This window comes from Sinocyclocheilus grahami, unplaced genomic scaffold (genome assembly GCF_001515645.1).
Source record: "Sinocyclocheilus grahami isolate Dianchi unplaced genomic scaffold, SAMN03320097.WGS_v1.1 scaffold257.1, whole genome shotgun sequence".
Taxonomy (NCBI): Eukaryota; Metazoa; Chordata; class Actinopteri; order Cypriniformes; family Cyprinidae; genus Sinocyclocheilus; species Sinocyclocheilus grahami.
This window is the reverse complement of record NW_015505436.1, coordinates 925,546-945,540: the sequence shown is the minus strand read 5'-3', so window position 1 is coordinate 945,540 and position 19,995 is coordinate 925,546. Positions and strand designations below refer to the sequence as shown.

General features: G+C 36.8%; 1 protein-coding gene across 1 annotated transcript in view; it reads left to right on the top strand.

Moving 5' to 3' along the window:
- Positions 1-19,995, top strand: part of cadps2 (Ca++-dependent secretion activator 2) — a 159,301-nt gene that overhangs the window by 12,670 nt on the left and 126,636 nt on the right. The window contains exon 2 of the mRNA XM_016290322.1: positions 14,758-14,871. Within this exon, the coding sequence (XP_016145808.1) occupies positions 14,758-14,871 (114 nt within the window). The remainder of the gene's footprint in view (positions 1-14,757; positions 14,872-19,995) is intronic.

Here is a 19,995-nt window from a genome sequence, read left to right as displayed (position 1 = left end):
CCACAATCGCGTGCAGTGTGAACGCTCTGATCAGTTAACATGGGCGCGGAAAAAATACGCACCACAGACGGAGTGTGTGTACCTGGCGTTACATTTGTATGCCCGCCCGGTCTGTTCCGTTCTCGTGCTCCATTTAGGCGCACTGCATTCTGATTGGTTCGGATAGCATATTGTGGGAGGTCAGGGGCGCGGAAAATCGTTCTATAAAGCGATTTAGAAATCGCGCAAGTTCAAATCGCGATTTTATGACGATTTCGATTAATCGCACAGCCCTATTCTCAAAGCAATGTGAGGGTTCTGAAATAAGCAGGAACAGCTGAAAACATGGTGTGGGCGTGTAAACGTAATACACCACATAGCATGCAGCTCTTTATCAGTGGTGAGCAGAGAGCAGCTTCAGGGCAACGCGAGTCGTGACAGACCTGTAGGCCAGCAAGATGCACCGTGGTACCTCTACCCTGCTGTTACCCACAGCGCCTTCGCTGCGAGATCCAAACATGACACAAGGAATCAGTGTTTTTGCCTTAGCAGATGGTGGAACACAATAGGAAGGGACAAACACTTCGCATGAAGACTAAACCTTACCTAAAATTGTAAACTTCAGTTTCAGATAGATAAAATTGGTTTGACTTAGTGGCAGACATATTGACAGTGTTTGGATTTCTGGGGGAGTTTTCAAGCAAGCTCCAGTGCCAGTCTGTCATCACAACATCTCCTGTCCACATCCATGTGTGTCAGACCACTGACAGCACTGTCAGGCTGTTTGTCAGGATAATTTGATGTGACATGACATGACAACGTGTGAACTACAGGTAGTACAGTATATACCAACTTAATAATTACTCGTGGTGCTGCTTTTGGTACTTTTTTTCGTGGTTATCCACCCACTACATTCTACCGGTCTAGCTATTTTCAGTCAGGCATTTGTGTGGGCTCCTATCAATTGAGGCTAGTTCTTATTGCTGGCCTGGAGAGCTATTCTGTTTCATGTAGTGTCTCCATCAACTGCAACCTAATTGTGCCACTACTTAGAAACCCTCTCATCTTTGAAAGAATAGCCATGGGGAGATGTTTTTCTTTTTTTCTTTTATTTTCCATCTTCAATATCATTCAGCCCGTCCCTCGTCTCATCTGAATGTCTGATCTTTGTCTTTGTTCCCTGCTGTCTCTTTTTCTCTGTAAATGTCTTCAACTTTCTCTTCGCAAGTCACTCCCACCTATTCTTCTGAGTTCTGTCCTACTTGATTTATGTAAAGTCAGTATGAAATCAGATTTGACACTGTTTACTTTTTCCTAGTCTTATTGTGCTCTTCTGAGCATATTATTTTAAAGGAAAACATCTTTGTAATGTTTTATCACAGTACTTCACTTCTGACAAAACTTTACTTCTGGCATTTTGGCTACAAAGGCTATTGGTTAATGTTAAAAAAAGAGTTAATTTAGCCTTACTGAAATCTTGCTAATAGTTTTTATAGTTAATGGTGTGTTTAAAAACTTTTTAGCATGGAAGTAATAGCAAAAAGGTGGATTAAAAAAATTGTCAGTGCTTTCAAGAGTGAACTTGACTTTCAATCTCCACTTCTTTGTCAGAGAGCCTTTTCAAAAGTGGCTCAGGGTCGCATTTCAGGAGTTTTATGTTGGCTTTAATCACTGACAGGTACAAAATGAAGACCTCCATTAAAGGGATAGTTCATCCAAAAATGAAAATTACCCCATGATTTACTCACCCTCAAGCCATCCTAGGTGTATATGACTTTCTTCTTTCAGACGAATACAGTCTGAGTTAGGGCTGTGCAATTAATCGAAAAACGGTTTCGATTTTGATTTTGGCCTCCAGCGATTATGAAAATACAATAATCGAGATAAACCGATTATTCCGCCCCCTTTTCCAGCACTGTGCTTTCGTTTCTCCGTAAAAGCCCAATTTCACGTGCAAATCAGTAAAATCATGTAATGTGACTTTTGCAAAATGGTTCCAAGCTTTATAATGGCAGTCTTCTTTCAGACGAATACAGTCTGAGTTAGGGCTGTGCAATTAATCGAAAAACGGTTTCGATTTTGATTTTGGCCTCCAGCGATTATGAAAATACAATAATCGAGATAAACCGATTATTCCGCCCCCTTTTCCAGCACTGTGCTTTCGTTTCTCCGTAAAAGCCCAATTTCACGTGCAAATCAGTAAAATCATGTAATTAAAAAATTGCCTGGCTCTTCAAAGCTTTATAATGGCAGTGAATGGTGGTCGAGATTTTGAAGCAAAATAAAGTGCATCCATCTATCATAAAAAGTGCTTCACGCGGCTCTGGGAGGTTAATAAAGGCCTTCTGAAGCGAATTGATGCATTCATGATGCGATCTAGGAAAACCTGTCAGATGTCGCGCTGGGACGTTTTCAGGAAATTCTAAAAATCAACTTTTTGTCAAAATTGGGTTTTCATTAAATTATTATTCTATAACATCTTGTCTATCATTTCTGAAAATATCTTGCCAAAGTTCACTTGTCTAGTGCAGAAAAATAGCTGTTTATTGTGGCAAGCAGAAAAGACTGTGTCTTTCTCTAGTTTGCTAACACACACTGCAGAGGTGCTTTCCTTTAACACTACAAAGACAGTTCACCTTTCAAAATAAACAATGTAACCTATATAATAAAGGTGTATCAATCCATATTTTCCGCTAGTCCTGTGTTAACTACGGCATGCAAATTTCGGGCTAGTCTGCTTGTGTAATGAAGCAGTATATATCTCTTGACAGATCTCTCGTTCTTATAGGGACCATCACCATTTTCATATTAATGCTATGCATTACTTTCATTTAGTTCAAACGGCGACAGCGTGAAATAAAACTACAAGTTTAAAACACAAAACTACAAGTTACACTTCTGAACTGTGTCTGGTTATGTATAAATCCAGAGTAGTAGAACAAGAGAAGAATTGGAGATAGCCTGCATGCTCTGATGTTTTATGAATAGTGTTTGCAAGTGTTGTGTGTTCCTTGGGGCCATTTTACAACATGTGCATTGACTAAAATAAGTCTTTTACCACAGTAAAGTGACTTTTACTTGTGAGACTTGACTGTTTCATTTTCGTTGCCTCTCTTTAAACCAGTTTTCTCAAAGTTCTGTTCCTGAAAATCATGGTGATCAGCCAACTTCAGATAGCCATAACTTTTGTTGCGTTCAAGCTATGGACGAAATGACGTTTTACGAAAAATGACATTTTGGAAATGGCTTGAACCCAACTTTTATATGGTATCAAAACCTATAATAGGTAAAATTTCACCATGTGGCGGGTTTTCATAGATTGCATCACATTTGTGTAAGAAAAATATCTATCTATATTTAAAACTCTATAACCTGTAATCTCTAGCTCCCACTAACTGTCGTACGCATGTTCACGAGAGAGTGGCATTCCAGCGGATGACATAGGATGTAGGAGTAGCATAAGCTCTGGTGAGAAGCGACAAAAGTGGAAGAGCAGAGGAGAGAGCAAAACAAAACACTGGTCACCAATTATAAGTACAAAACGAGGATTTGTAAAGAAAAATGTTGGAGGATTTCGATATAAGCCAAGAGGAGACTGGTTTTCCTTTGCTGTAAACAAAACTTGGTTTTCGCGAGACTAGCATATTCTTACCGGAGCTTACGCTACCCCTACGTACTACGTCATCCGCTGGAACACCACTCTCTCGTGAACGCATGTGCGAAATGATGGATTTATGCACTTTATTTTTCTTCAAAATATCGGCTACCATTCACTGCCATTATAAAGCTTGGAAAAGCCAGGACATTTTTTAATACAACTTTTTAATGATTGTATTCGTCTGAAAGAAGAAAGTCATATACACCTAGGATGGTTTGAGGGTTAGTAAATCATGGGGTAATTTTCATTTTTGGGTGAACTATCCCATTAAACAATGATAGGAAATGTCTGAATAAACAGCAAGCCAGAGAATTTCCTTCCTGACCTTAGGTCACTGGCAGAAAATGGTGCTGGTAACTTTCACTTAGAGAGCAAACATGCAGACCTTTCAGAAAGTTTGGTTGTTACCCTCAAATATTGAGGTTTACAATACTCCAAACCTAAATGTAGACACACTTTGGTTTGAGTGGCTATTTGATGCCATTTGGCAATGAGTTTCCACTAATGGGCTTGAACAAAGGCTCGTGGCAGAGACAGGAGCAGCCATCAGGGTTGTTAGCTCTGAATGTTGTTCTGTGATAAATGTCTGCAGCGTTTCTTCTTCATTAGCTCCCAATGGTGCCGTTGGGAATCACTGTCGTATACACATACACACGTTCTCTCCTCACTCTTTATTGCTCTCTTTGTTTTTCTCTCTCTCTTTTAGTTTATTGCCAGTTGATCCTTATAGGAATTGCTAGGGGTGGATGTTTGTTTAGGAAAAACTCAATCACAGGTGAGCCTATATGCAGTGGAGGACGCTTGTGAGGTAGCTTCTGATTTAACTAAATAATTTTTCTCTAACAAAGTCAAATGTAACACTCTTGTGTTGTGAGTCTGTAGTAATTGCTCAGGGTTGTAAATTTGAATCCTTGGCTGTGTTCAGCATGGCAAACTACTATATTACTATTTTTGATGTATATAATATGTATACTGCACATGGCATGCTTCTTTTTTTTTATGGCATATCTGGATAATCTAATTTGCCAAAAATGTGCAATGTACAACAGAGCTGGATGTTCTGGACACTGTATCCCACAAAGCAATTTGTTTTTAAGTAATATCAGCTCTACATTTCATTGCTGATATCTCATACATGATTTTTATTCATTTTTGAAAAATTGCAGTAAATGGAAAATAAGTAAGTTGATATACAACTGTATTTCTTCGATAGACTGTGTTTACCGAATTAAACATGCACTTTAGGTCATATGAAGTTGTGTTTGTCATTGCATTTTACTTAAAAAATAGTTGGCAGGATGTTGTCTATGAGTGTAGGATGCTATAGAGTATAATTTCACAGTCTTAACTTCCTGAAAGTGTTATCTAATATTACATACTGGTGTTTCAGTGAAGAGATGCATTGAGGCATGTGTGTTGAAGGAGAGGTGAGTGTGTGTTTGATTAGTAGGAGGAGTGTATGTTTGTCAAGGCTTGGGACAAAAGTTCCAGGTGACACCTGTTCCCCGACAGCCTTGTGGACTTACTCGCTTGAGCCTAGTGATACTTGATATGTTGGAATGAAGGAAAAGTTACCTTTTTTTTTTCTTTTATTTTCCATCTTCAATATCATTCAGCCCGTCCCTCGTCTCATCTGAATGTCTGATCTTTGTCTTTGTTCCCTGCTGTCTCTTTTTCTCTGTAAATGTCTTCAACTTTCTCTTCGCAAGTCACTCCCACCTATTCTTCTGAGTTCTGTCCTACTTGATTTATGTAAAGTCAGTATGAAATCAGATTTGACACTGTTTACTTTTTCCTAGTCTTATTGTGCTCTTCTGAGCATATTATTTTAAAGGAAAACATCTTTGTAATGTTTTATCACAGTACTTCACTTCTGACAAAACTTTACTTCTGGCATTTTGGCTACAAAGGCTATTGGTTAATGTTAAAAAAAGAGTTAATTTAGCCTTACTGAAATCTTGCTAATAGTTTTTATAGTTAATGGTGTGTTTAAAAACTTTTTAGCATGGAAGTAATAGCAAAAAGGTGGATTAAAAAAATTGTCAGTGCTTTCAAGAGTGAACTTGACTTTCAATCTCCACTTCTTTGTCAGAAAGCCTTTTCAAAAGTGGCTCAGGGTCGCATTTCAGGAGTTTTATGTTGGCTTTAATCACTGACAGGTACAAAATGAAGACCTCCATTAAAGGGATAGTTCATCCAAAAATGAAAATTACCCCATGATTTACTCACCCTCAAGCCATCCTAGGTGTATATGACTTTCTTCTTTCAGACGAATACAGTCTGAGTTAGGGCTGTGCAATTAATCGAAAAACGGTTTCGATTTTGATTTTGGCCTCCAGCGATTATGAAAATACAATAATCGAGATAAACCGATTATTCCGCCCCCTTTTCCAGCACTGTGCTTTCGTTTCTCCGTAAAAGCCCAATTTCACGTGCAAATCAGTAAAATCATGTAATGTGACTTTTGCAAAATGGTTCCAAGCTTTATAATGGCAGTGAATGGTGGTTGAGATTTTGAAGCAAAATAAAGTGCATCCATCTATCATAAAAAGTGCTTCACGCGGCTCTGGGAGGTTAATAAAGGCCTTCTGAAGCGAATTGATGCATTCATGATGCGATCTAGGAAAACCCGTCAGATGTCGCGCTGGGACGTTTTCAGGAAATTCTAAAAATCAACTTTTTGTCAAAATTGGGTTTTCATTAAATTATTATTCTATAACATCTTGTCTATCATTTCTGAAAATATCTTGCCAAAGTTCACTTGTCTAGTGCAGAAAAATAGCTGTTTATTGTGGCAAGCAGAAAAGACTGTGTCTTTCTCTAGTTTGCTAACACACACTGCAGAGGTGCTTTCCTTTAACACTACAAAGACAGTTCACCTTTCAAAATAAACAATGTAACCTATATAATAAAGGTGTATCAATCCATATTTTCCGCTAGTCCTGTGTTAACTACGGCATGCAAATTTCGGGCTAGTCTGCTTGTGTAATGAAGCAGTATAGTGCTCTTGACAGATCTCTCGTTCTTATAGGGACCATCACCATTTTCATATTAATGCTATGCATTACTTTCATTTAGTTCAAACGGCGACAGCGTGAAATAAAACTACAAGTTTAAAACACAAAACTACAAGTTACACTTCTGAACTGTGTCTGGTTATGTATAAATCCAGAGTAGTAGAACAAGAGAAGAATTGGAGATAGCCTGCATGCTCTGATGTTTTATGAATAGTGTTTGCAAGTGTTGTGTGTTCCTTGGGGCCATTTTACAACATGTGCATTGACTAAAATAAGTCTTTTACCACAGTAAAGTGACTTTTACTTGTGAGACTTGACTGTTTCATTTTCGTTGCCTCTCTTTAAACCAGTTTTCTCAAAGTTCTGTTCCTGAAAATCATGGTGATCAGCCAACTTCAGATAGCCATAACTTTTGTTGCGTTCAAGCTATGGACGAAATGACGTTTTACGAAAAATGACATTTTGGAAATGGCTTGAACCCAACTTTTATATGGTATCAAAACCTATAATAGGTAAAATTTCACCATGTGGCGGGTTTTCATAGATTGCATCACATTTGTGTAAGAAAAATATCTATCTATATTTAAAACTCTATAACCTGTAATCTCTAGCTCCCACTAACTGTCGTACGCATGTTCACGAGAGAGTGGCATTCCAGCGGATGACATAGGATGTAGGAGTAGCATAAGCTCTGGTGAGAAGCGACAAAAGTGGAAGAGCAGAGGAGAGAGCAAAACAAAACACTGGTCACCAATTATAAGTACAAAACGAGGATTTGTAAAGAAAAATGTTGGAGGATTTCGATATAAGCCAAGAGGAGACTGGTTTTCCTTTGCTGTAAACAAAACTTGGTTTTCGCGAGACTAGCATATTCTTACCGGAGCTTACGCTACCCCTACGTACTACGTCATCCGCTGGAACACCACTCTCTCGTGAACGCATGTGCGAAATGATGGATTTATGCACTTTATTTTTCTTCAAAATATCGGCTACCATTCACTGCCATTATAAAGCTTGGAAAAGCCAGGACATTTTTTAATACAACTTTTTAATGATTGTATTCGTCTGAAAGAAGAAAGTCATATACACCTAGGATGGTTTGAGGGTTAGTAAATCATGGGGTAATTTTCATTTTTGGGTGAACTATCCCATTAAACAATGATAGGAAATGTCTGAATAAACAGCAAGCCAGAGAATTTCCTTCCTGACCTTAGGTCACTGGCAGAAAATGGTGCTGGTAACTTTCACTTAGAGAGCAAACATGCAGACCTTTCAGAAAGTTTGGTTGTTACCCTCAAATATTGAGGTTTACAATACTCCAAACCTAAATGTAGACACACTTTGGTTTGAGTGGCTATTTGATGCCATTTGGCAATGAGTTTCCACTAATGGGCTTGAACAAAGGCTCGTGGCAGAGACAGGAGCAGCCATCAGGGTTGTTAGCTCTGAATGTTGTTCTGTGATAAATGTCTGCAGCGTTTCTTCTTCATTAGCTCCCAATGGTGCCGTTGGGAATCACTGTCGTATACACATACACACGTTCTCTCCTCACTCTTTATTGCTCTCTTTGTTTTTCTCTCTCTCTTTTAGTTTATTGCCAGTTGATCCTTATAGGAATTGCTAGGGGTGGATGTTTGTTTAGGAAAAACTCAATCACAGGTGAGCCTATATGCAGTGGAGGACGCTTGTGAGGTAGCTTCTGATTTAACTAAATTATTTTTCTCTAACAAAGTCAAATGTAACACTCTTGTGTTGTGAGTCTGTAGTAATTGCTCAGGGTTGTAAATTTGAATCCTTGGCTGTGTTCAGCATGGCAAACTACTATATTACTATTTTTGATGTATATAATATGTATACTGCACATGGCATGCTTCTTTTTTTTATGGCATATCTGGATAATCTAATTTGCCAAAAATGTGCAATGTACAACAGAGCTGGATGTTCTGGACACTGTATCCCACAAAGCAATTTGTTTTTAAGTAATATCAGCTCTACATTTCATTGCTGATATCTCATACATGATTTTTATTCATTTTTGAAAAATTGCAGTAAATGGAAAATAAGTAAGTTGATATACAACTGTATTTCTTCGATAGACTGTGTTTACCGAATTAAACATGCACTTTAGGTCATATGAAGTTGTGTTTGTCATTGCATTTTACTTAAAAAATAGTTGGCAGGATGTTGTCTATGAGTGTAGGATGCTATAGAGTATAATTTCACAGTCTTAACTTCCTGAAAGTGTTATCTAATATTACATACTGGTGTTTCAGTGAAGAGATGCATTGAGGCATGTGTGTTGAAGGAGAGGTGAGTGTGTGTTTGATTAGTAGGAGGAGTGTATGTTTGTCAAGGCTTGGGACAAAAGTTCCAGGTGACACCTGTTCCCCGACAGCCTTGTGGACTTACTCGCTTGAGCCTAGTGATACTTGATATGTTGGAATGAAGGAATGGTTACCTTTTTTTCATCAGCGATTACTATAGATCATAATAGTCTTTTAGTTCCTTGATGGTGTTAAAGGGATAGTTCACCTTAAAAATTAAAATGTTGTCATTTACTCGCTCTCTTGTCGTTCCAAACCTGTATGAGTTTCTTTCTTATGTTGAACACAAAAGAAGATATTTTGAAGAATGTTGGTAATCGAACAGTTGTTGGTCCCCATTGACTTCCATAGTATTTCTTTCCCTACTATGGAAGTCAATGGGGACCAACAACTCTTTGGTACTTCAACATTTTTCAAAATATCTTCTTTTGTGTTCAACATAAGAAAGAAACGTATACAGGTTTGGAACAACATGAAAAAGAGTAAATCATAACCGAATTGTCAACTTTTAGCTTCATTCTGTGTATCCTCTCAATACCTTTTCAATACCATTTTGTTCAATTGTAACAAGCTTCTTAGCTTGAAATACTTCAGGCATATGTTTAGTTTAAAAGATGATCTGAATGTCTGTACTCATCAAGGAAGGGTGGCAGCTGGAGTTCGTTTCATGATTGGTGTTTTACCCTTTGCCGCTGATATAAAAAACAGAAAGCAACTTGCTGCAGCAGCCAGGCTGGTCCTTGGAAGCCACGCAGTGGATGATGTTGCCATGACGATGTGAAGGGGTTGTCATGCTCAGGGAGTGGCAAAAGCAAAATGCCATCAATGGAAGGAGAACAAAAGAAACATTAATTTTAAGATTGAGAAAATGGAGACCATCTGTATAACAGGCTTGTGATATAATAGCAAAAGAAACAAAAAGAAACTCACAAACCTGTACTTAGTGAGCAGCTATATATATACACTAGATGAGGTGGTCTCATGCCCTCAGAACCCTTTGGGAGCATTAATGATGTTTATTAAGTGCTTTGTGTGTTTTTGGGTGGGTGTGTGAACTAGAGTAAACCTGAACTCTAAGGCTAAAATGCTTTCGCCCACTACAGTCACCATTTGAGAGATTTTCCCTGAGCTGATGTTTTTACTATTAGCGCCACAAACCAGTAAACTTTTGATTTCTGTCCTTCTCATGTGAATTACGTCTCCAGCAACCAGGTTGTCCTATGCTGATTTTACACTCGCTTTGGAAATATTAGGTTTGATTTTATGGATGGCGCAATATACAGTACCTGTATCGCAGTATACCACAGTATCTGGTTGACACTCCAACACAGTTCTTTTGGCCATGATAATCGTGTTGTGAAAATCTGATATCTTGACGACTGTTGGACAGTTTGATTCCACTACTTAGCTGTCTTTGCGAGTCTCTTATTACATTCATTATATAATTTGGCTTAGAATCAAGTCATACATGTCCACTGTATACCACTATGTACAAATAGCATGCATGTACTTCCGTGTATTTTTTTATTCTACATTTTCATGAACCCTTCTGGAGACCCTCGAAAAACCACTTGCACACCAGCCAATATACTGTAAAAAATACTATAATGCCCTTTTCACAGAAGTCATGCTATTACATCCTAGTCAATGCTGTTTAAGCTTCTTCTTCTTCTGAGACAAGTTGGACTGTATCTCCTCTTAGATTTTTCAAGCTAGAACCACCAAACTCAGGTTAGACCTTAAGACCTGTATGACTCGGGTTGCGAGTCTTATCCGACTTATGATTTTCTTATGAAAATTTGACTTATGAAACAGACGATCAAAACTATGAAAAGTCCCATAGACTTTCATTGAGGGGGTCAAAACATTTGTACAATAAGACTTGCAAAGTGTTTAAGCCGTCTATCACTAGCAAAGCTTAATGACTATCCTAGGACAACATGATAAATTATACTGTCAACATACTAAAACTTGTCAGTCATGCTAATCAAACAACATGCATACTAGCAACATGATAATCATGTTAGAAACATATAAATCATGCTTAAAACATGCTAGTAGCATGATAATCATGCTAAGAACATGTTAACAACATGCTAATCATGTTAAAACACGCTAGCAACATGGTAATCATGTTTGGAACATGCTATTTATGCTAGAAACTAGGGCTGCACGATAAATCGCATGTGATATTTAACGCGCATCTTATCAGTAAAGCCGGTTCTGTAATCAGAGGTAAATCTCCATCACGTGCGTGCTTTCACATTGAGCAGCATTAACTACACAGAGCCGTTGTTCACTGACCAGCTGCGCAAAACCACATTCATATTCGCGCATGTTTTGCGCAGCTCAGTGAACAACGGCTCTGTGTAGTTAATGCTGCTCAATGTGAAAGCACGCAGGTGATCCGAATGAGCTTTATTGCCAGGTATGCTTACACAGACGAGGAATTCGTTTTGGTGACAGAAGCTCCACAGTGTAACAGAATGACAGTGACAGAACAAAAAACACATAATAAAAAATAGAACAAGTAAATAAGGAATAAAAATATATAAATTGACAGTTGTATGTGCAGGTATATTACAATAGACAGTTTTTGTATGTACAGGTACTGTATATTTTGTGATGGAGATTTACCGCTGATTACAGAACCGGCTTTCTGACAAGATGCACATTAAATATCGCATGCGATTTATCGTGCAGCCCTACTAGAAACATACTATCAACATGTTAGCAACATGTTAATCATGCTAGCAACATGTTAAATCGTTAACAATGTATTAAATTGTGCTGCAACATGCTATAAACATCTGTCTAACTTATCTATCTAAACTTTCAAACTTCAAGCTTTTACAACTGCTTCAAACTTTCAGGTTAGGCTTTCTCATATTTAATGCGCAGCCAGATTTACCGCTGATTACAGAACCAGCTTTACTGATAAGATGCACGTTAAATATCGTATGCGATTTATCGTGCAGCCCTACTTACAAACAAGAGAGAGTGAATTGCTGGCTCACAAAGAGACAAGGCCAAATCAATCATAACTGAAAGTGAATAAGCCATTGAAAGCGAGACAGCAGCGAGTGCTACATGGAGGAAGTACAAGCACTGTGCTGTAGCTTGGTGCTGATGACATAGACAAGTGCTCTATTGCACTTATTAATGACCACCTCTGGTTAAAGCGCTAACAGTATCTGCAACCAGAAACGTATTCTCAACATTGTAAACAACTCTAGCTACAGTATGTCTTTGAATCTGCATGGGATCTGTTTGTATTTAGAAACGGATGTGTGCTAGAATGCTAATTCAAAGACTTCATGAGGCATAGCTTCAGATGTTCGACAGATTCATCATGCCATCAAATTAAGGATGTCCCATAGGTTGCAACAACTCGGTGGGGATTTGAGAATTTACAGTGATTTATAAAACTGTTGACTGTCGTAGCACATTTAATGTCTGTTACATTTGCCTGTGGGCTCACCATGCATTTAACAGGAAGGAAAGTAAACAGAGCATTTTGCTACACAACTTCACTGCTTTTCAGGATCACAGTCAGGGTCTACGGGTGCTTTATACTCTATTACGATGCATCTTGAATTTCTAAAATATGTTAATATAATAGTGTTTACATCTGAAATTACAGTTTATGTCCTTAGAATTTGGTGTCCTTCAAGAGTGATTTGTGAGATAAGGTGTGCAACTTGATATCTTTACATGAGTGGGAGAACTTGCACAATTGGTGGCTGACTAAATACTTTTTTGCCCCACTGTATGTGCAAACAAATCTGACTTTTATTCATCGTTTATGCTTTGTACAACATATAAACATTTTCTACTGAAAATATATTGGAGAAAATCTGATTGTGTACCTAAAAGCACATTCAAAACTTTGGGTTTGGAAAAATATTTAAAGGTGTCATATGACATTGGTAAAAAGAAAATTATGTTGTGTATTTGGTGTAATAAAATGTGTTTATGCGGTTTAAGGTTCAAAAAACACATTATTTTCCACATATTGTACATTATTGTTGCTCCTCTATGCCCCGCCTTTCTGAAACACGTTGATTTTTACAAAGCTCATCGTTCTGAAAAGCGAAATTTTAAATGGAAAGAGCACAGACAAAGCCTTATTTTGTTTATATGAGGAGATTTATTTGATTTGTGTTACTTATTTATTTGATTTGGGGCTTGTTTTAAAATTTCAATGTAGTTTTGTTATTTACATTTACATTATATTTAAATTTTGTCATTTAGCAGACGCTTTTGTTCAAAGCGACTTACAAATGAGGACAATAGAAGCAATCAAAACCAACAAAAGAGCAATAATATGTAAGTGCTAAATTAGTATATTATTATAGTGTTATATTTCAATTTCACAAAGAAATGTGCAGCATTTTGTCCAAGCAATAATAAAAGGACACATTTAATTTATAATTTGTCTTAAATCTCATTTTGTTAAAAAGAATAATAATAATCGTGAATCGAATCAAATCGAATCGTGAGTTGAGTGAATTGTTACATCCCTACAGTGGGGACATAATTACTGATTTTAATGATGTTTTTAATTTGTGTCTTTTTATGCGTTGCGTATCGTATACAAACGAACATGGAACAATACATTTATTAATCTGTGTTAATGTTAGTTAATAAAAAGACAATCGTTCAGTGTTTGTTCATGTTTTTGTTGCCGTTACGTGACGTGACGTAGCAGTGTCTGACTAGGGGCGAGACGTGGGCTGATTACGTCATCGATTCAGAAAATATAGGGATTCGCTGTCCACACGAAAATGCAAGGGCGGCGTTTTCAGATTTATCCACTCTGGGACCCGGGTTTTAAAAAATCTCGGTTTCACTCTTCCAAAATGCCGGATCCGTCTGGACGAAACGCCTATACGATACAAAATGTATGCGTATACAGCTAAACGCGTCTCCGTGTGGACGGGGCATAATATGCTGATTAGTGAACTCAATAAACATTTCTAATTATCAATGTTTAAAACAATTGTGCTGTTTAATATTTTTGTGGGAACCATAAAACCGCTACATGCATTTTTGTGTTGTTGCACAGTTACCCAACGGTTTCTTCTATTTCCAACTCAAGACAAAGTTTCTGCCAAAGCCGGTTTTCAAAATAGCCATCCTGGATGTCAATTTATGAGTCATAACTATGATTATGGCTAAGAAAAGCAGTTAATAGTCCTGATTTTTTAAGCTCCCTGTGGGTAAATTTGATTAGAAATAACCCCCTCCAAACAACATCAAAGGCTATGACTAATGTTTTTTTTTTCCAAGCAGAATTTTGTTTTTCTGAAGAAAAATATTGCTATTTTGAATAAAGATGTTTTTCCTCTAAAACATTATCGATGCATTTGTTCTGTAGTGCCTGCTGATTTTACATCAGCTTTGGAAGCACATTAAAGGATGGGAAAATAATTGTGTTTTCCCACTCATTATTCATTACCAAAACATCAATAACGCACACGACAAAAACAACATTTATGAATACAAACAAGTAAAATGAGGATATTTGTACTCATGGAAAGCCATTTTAGAAGTGAACTGCAGTTAAAGAATAACATAATTTAGCAGAAAATGGCATTTTTATATTGACACATGCTCAACAGAATTGCGTTGCATACTTAGTGTTGCCAGAAGAGGTGCTACAGTGAGCATTATCATAAACTCTGTTTTCCTATGGTTATTTATTTATGCTAAAGAAAATGAGATGCCACTGATAGATCTTCAGTTAACTCTTGTTTTCTCTCTTTTCTGTTTTCAGCTGAACAAGCAGCAGTTGCAGGTGGTGAAGGAGCGTTTCCAGGCCTTCTTGAAAGGAGAGATGCAGATCGTCGCAGATGAGGCTTTCTGCAACGCTGTGCGCAGTTACTATGAGGCAAGACTCTCTGATTTTCATTTCTATTTCAAATAGACTTTCAAAGTCTTTGGCCATTAGGATGTGACCAATATGATTACAGCTGGTGTTTTGATGAGGAACTAACTTCACAACCATTAAAAACTTGTTTTATATACACTGTAAAAAACATTTTCGAAAGTTGTAAATTAAGCAAAGATTATTGACGTGTTGTACAAAAAAACACTTTTACTTAAATTTTACATTTAATTTAAGGTGTTGCCATTTTTTTGTCAAGTTCTCACTTGAGGAACTTTTTGGAAGTAGTAGGTCCTCCAGGTACTTTTCTCCAACTAGGAATTCTTACAGACTAGTGTTTTCACATACTGTTTGTGCCTACTACTGTATATAGTAGGGGAGTAGGCATATTCAGACATTTATCAGTTGGACTGCTTATATGTGTGCAAAAAGTGTGGGAGATAAACAGTTAGCAGGTGCATCTGTATTTACAGCATAGCTGCCTGGCTGTCCTTATTGCGCTTGAATTTTCAACCCAACCCAAAGATATATCTCTGCCAAATCTCTTGCTCAAATCCGGGGAAGGAAATGCACTTTTTAAGTGCCTTTTTTCAAGTTATGTGGATCTCGTCCGAAAGCAAGTGTGACTAAAGGCTGGAATACACTACATGACTGTTTTTATGATGATTTTAAAACATTAGGCATCATACTCTTGCTGACTTTGTAAATGCTTACAGAGAAAAAACTGGCATCATACACTAAATGACTGAGAATCACGCACTACCAGACTCTCAAAGCGTTCTGAACATGACGAACTCATGCAGAAACACATCTTGCTGTTAGATGCATGACGAATGGAAACAAACAAAAAACAAATGCTCAAAATATCAAACATGATAATCTTCAGGCTGGATTGAACCGAAATCTGAAGCCCAAGTCTGTGCACAATGTAAGATCTGTCAATTCCAACTGCGTTTTTAATGGTGAGATTATAAATGGTGCCTGAAGGAAAGTTTAAAAAAAGTGATATTCTTTAGTGTCTCTTTTCTCCTAGCTGTTGAACCAACCTACAGAAATCCCAGATCCAAGAAGAGAGTTTTTTTAAACACCCACAGGAGAAATGCCTGGAGCGTTGTGCTTTGGTCAGCTGATAAATTATTGAAAATTGATTGGCTGACTTCTGTATGTGGAGTACTGCTTGAGTGGGCTTTTGTTCAATTGCTTTACCTACCTCCACGCTGTTTTTTTTCTTTCAGACTGTCACTTTTTATGTTTATTCATGTCTTTCATGTTTGTTTAATGGTACGATGAGGCATGCAATGTTTCCAGAGGATAACGAACAGGCACAACAGATGGTCCGCTGAATCAGACCGCATCAATGTACAGTATATTCATCAAACAAGCTTTTGGAGTTAGTGCTTTTACCTTTCATATCTTACATGGTCAGTCACCCTCTTTCTTGCTTTCATCACTTTCTCTTTAATTTCTTTTTCTTTTAGAATAGGACATGCCTATCGTGTCTTAATAGGATCATCATATCATATCAGTTGACTCTCCGCTCTATTAATTGCGCTGGATGGGAAGCAGCTCTTTGAAGTTGGGTCTGATAGTCGCTCTTGCACATGTGGAGGACTCTGGGTTGGCTGATCAAAGTTCTCTATTGTCATTCACTGGCCATTGTGCTCATATCAAAGCATCTCTTTTCGGGTTCTGTGGAGGCATTTTTGTTGCATACGCCAAAGTGTGCCACCAGGGACTTGTGGACACTGTAGGAGTTTATTTGTGGTTCTATAGTGAACATTGTTTAGAAGATGAAGAGGAGCAAGAAATGACTGATAGGGGTTGCAGTAATAGTTAACGGCTTGGTTAGTTTATCACTAGTTTTATTGCATTCTAGTTTTGTCACATTGCATCACTTTAAGTGCAGAGAGTAAAAATGGGCAATCATGCAACCTGTGTCAATCAAATCAAACCAACCAGCTACGATGTGAATCACAACATTTGAAGCAAAAAAGTATTTGAAAATTGGACAAAAGTCAAAAGGTACATGACTGTTTACATAATGGCTTTAATGAGGGAAAGAACTACAATCCCATGAAGCATTGCAAATGATATAATCAAAATAAGCAATATATTTAAGTAGTTTAAAAGCGTAGGGAAGATTCTATTACATTATTTACAGTGTTACATTGAACTGAAGTGTTCTTTTGATGCATCTTTTGTTTCATTTGATTGGTGGAGATATCTCTGCAGAGTCATGGTTATAGTTTTTTTTCACCAGGAATTGGGCCGTTAAATGCATTTAAAAAAAAAGTTGGAATAATGCAGGCTGATTGCTTCAACAAAAGCATATACCATCGATTAAAAACCTCTTACCTCACAGCAGGTCTATCTTTTTAAAGGTTAATAAGTTATTCTTAAAAATCAATTGCCTATTGAGAATATTTTTTGTTAAAGTCTATTATATGAGGAACTCATTACATCAAACGTCCTGAAAGCTGTTTATACTTTCAAGTGGTGCACTTCCAGATACAGAAACATTAGAAAAAAAGGTGTGAATCTAAATAGTTTGTGCTTTTTATGATACAGAGCTCCAAAGCCACACTTTGCACCATATGTCATTTGATTCTTGTTCTTGTCCTTTGATTCATTTTTCTTGTTCCTTATGTACAATTTTGACATCCAGGATGTAGGCGGCTACATAAATTAAAGATTAATTTTGAATGAATTAACATTTTGCCAATGGTTGTCGCATACATTTCACACCTAGACAGAAATATGTTTTATCCTTCTGAAACACAGTCATGCAGAATAACTTTGAGTGCTTTATCATCTGCAGTATGAAGTAAATATAGACCATCTAAACATCTTTTTCCACTTCTCACCTCGGGTCAAACAGAGTTTCCAGTCTCTTTCTCTTGAAGTTTTGAAAATGTTCGTTCCTTTCAGTTCAATCTTTGAGGTCCAGCTCAGCTTCATTAGACTCCAGAGATCTTCATTACTAGTCTGTCAGTTGAACATTTCAGATTGCTTAAATGCTGTTCTCACTGACAGGATATAAATGTCTTCCTCCTGTAGTGTTAGAAATATTTTAAAGGTGACTGTGAGGGAAAGGGTTTAATTTACCTCTCCAATTTTCCATTGTTTATCTGTCATCTTGCCAGTAATTTTTCTGTTGTGTTTTTTAACTGCTTTCGTAATATTTAATAATGAGGCTATGTAAATAATAGGGTTCAAGAGACCAAGCTATTTTGTCAGCCATGACTCTGTGAAAAAGTGATATTAAATATTAAGACATATTAAATTATAACATTGTAATACATTTTAAATATTACAAATGTTTAAATGTAAATTTTTATGTATCATAAATATTAAATTTAAGAATTTAATATGTTAAATTGCAAATTTTTAGTAATTAGAATTATTGCTGTATATATTTCCTAAATAAGAATGTACATGTATGATTCCAAAATAAATATTAAAATGTAATATTGTATTAAATTGTAAATATAGCAAATGTTTAAATGTAAATGTTAATGTATTATTAAATTAAATATTAAATGTATTAAATATAAGGATTTAATACATCAAAATATCAATGTTTAGTAAAACATTATTACTTTTGGCCATGTAAATCATATAAGAAATAATAGAGAACAAACTATTGTCAGTCATACTCTGTGAAAAAGAAAAATTAAGTATTAACACAGTATAAATATATTACAATGTTATATTTTTATATTTTAAATATTACAAATGTTTAAGTGTAAGTTTTAATGTATCATAAATATTAAATGTAAGAATGTTATATATTAAAATGCACATTTTTAGTAAAACGCCATATTAAAAAGAATATTAAAATATAATATTGTAATAAATTGTAAATGTAAAAAATGCTTATTAATATTATAGTAATAAATAATGTTAAACATAAATATTAAATATATCAAATATAAGGATTTAATAGCATTATGCTAATATTTCCACATAGTGAGGTAGATATGTGGGGGCGTGTTAGAACGAGCCGTTTTAGGGGGGCGTGGCAGAGTCTTAACTTTGATAAAGAATATCTCTTTGGTTTTGAGACTTTAGTCTTTGCAACTTCAGGGATCTTATCTATGCACAATCAGCTTGTAACACTCCAAAGAGAAAGGAAAACTTGAAGTCGCATCATATGACCCTTTTAAAATATCAATGTTTAGCCTAGTATTCCTAACATGTAAGCCTACTTAGTTAAGGTTAATAGCAGCTAAGTTTAAAGGGTGTTTGGTGTAACAAAAACCTGCTCAGTTAGCTGATATTATATTAAATTACTAGGTTACATTGTGTATTGACCAATCAGCATCCAGGACATTCCAGGTAAAGATATTCCAGGTAAAATTCCATGTAACCTTAATTAAAGGGGTCATATGATGTTGCTAAAAATAACATTATTTTGTGCATTTGGTGTAATGTAATGTGTTTATGCGGTTTAAGGCTCAAAAAACACAATATTTTCCACATAATGTACATTATTGTTTCTCCTCTATGCCCCGCCTTTATGAAACACGTCGATTTTTACAAAACTCTTTGTTCTGAAAAGCGAGGTGTGCTCTGATTGGCCAGCTATCCAGTGCATTGTGATTGGCCGAATACCTCAAGCGTGTGACGGAAATGTTACGCCCCTACCATACTGTGATGCCGTGTGTCCCGGTGCGACGAGACAAAACCAATAAAACCCATTACAAACGAGGCATTTGTTGCATCCAGTGGGGACATAATTACTGATTATAATGACTTATACTGTGTTTTTACGCGTTGCGTATTGCGCCGCGTAAACATAAAACCATGTCTGCATTTGTGATCAGAGAAATGACAAAGAACAAGCGCTACTCTACACTGCTCAAAACTCGCGTTTGAATCATCAGTGGCAAATTCTTTAAATATAAAAAATGTATTTACAGGCTGTGAGTCAGAAGCGCCTGACTGTCCTTGCAAAGTTGGAACTGCCCCACTTTATAAAAACATTATGTCCTCTTTTGGAAGGCCAAACAAACTAGTTTCGCTTTCACAACGAAACACTCAGCGGCTTGAGTGAGCGGAGGCCGGCGGAGTCGACGAAGGAGGCTTGCGGCAACCACATGTGACGACCCCGGGCTGGACTCTGCT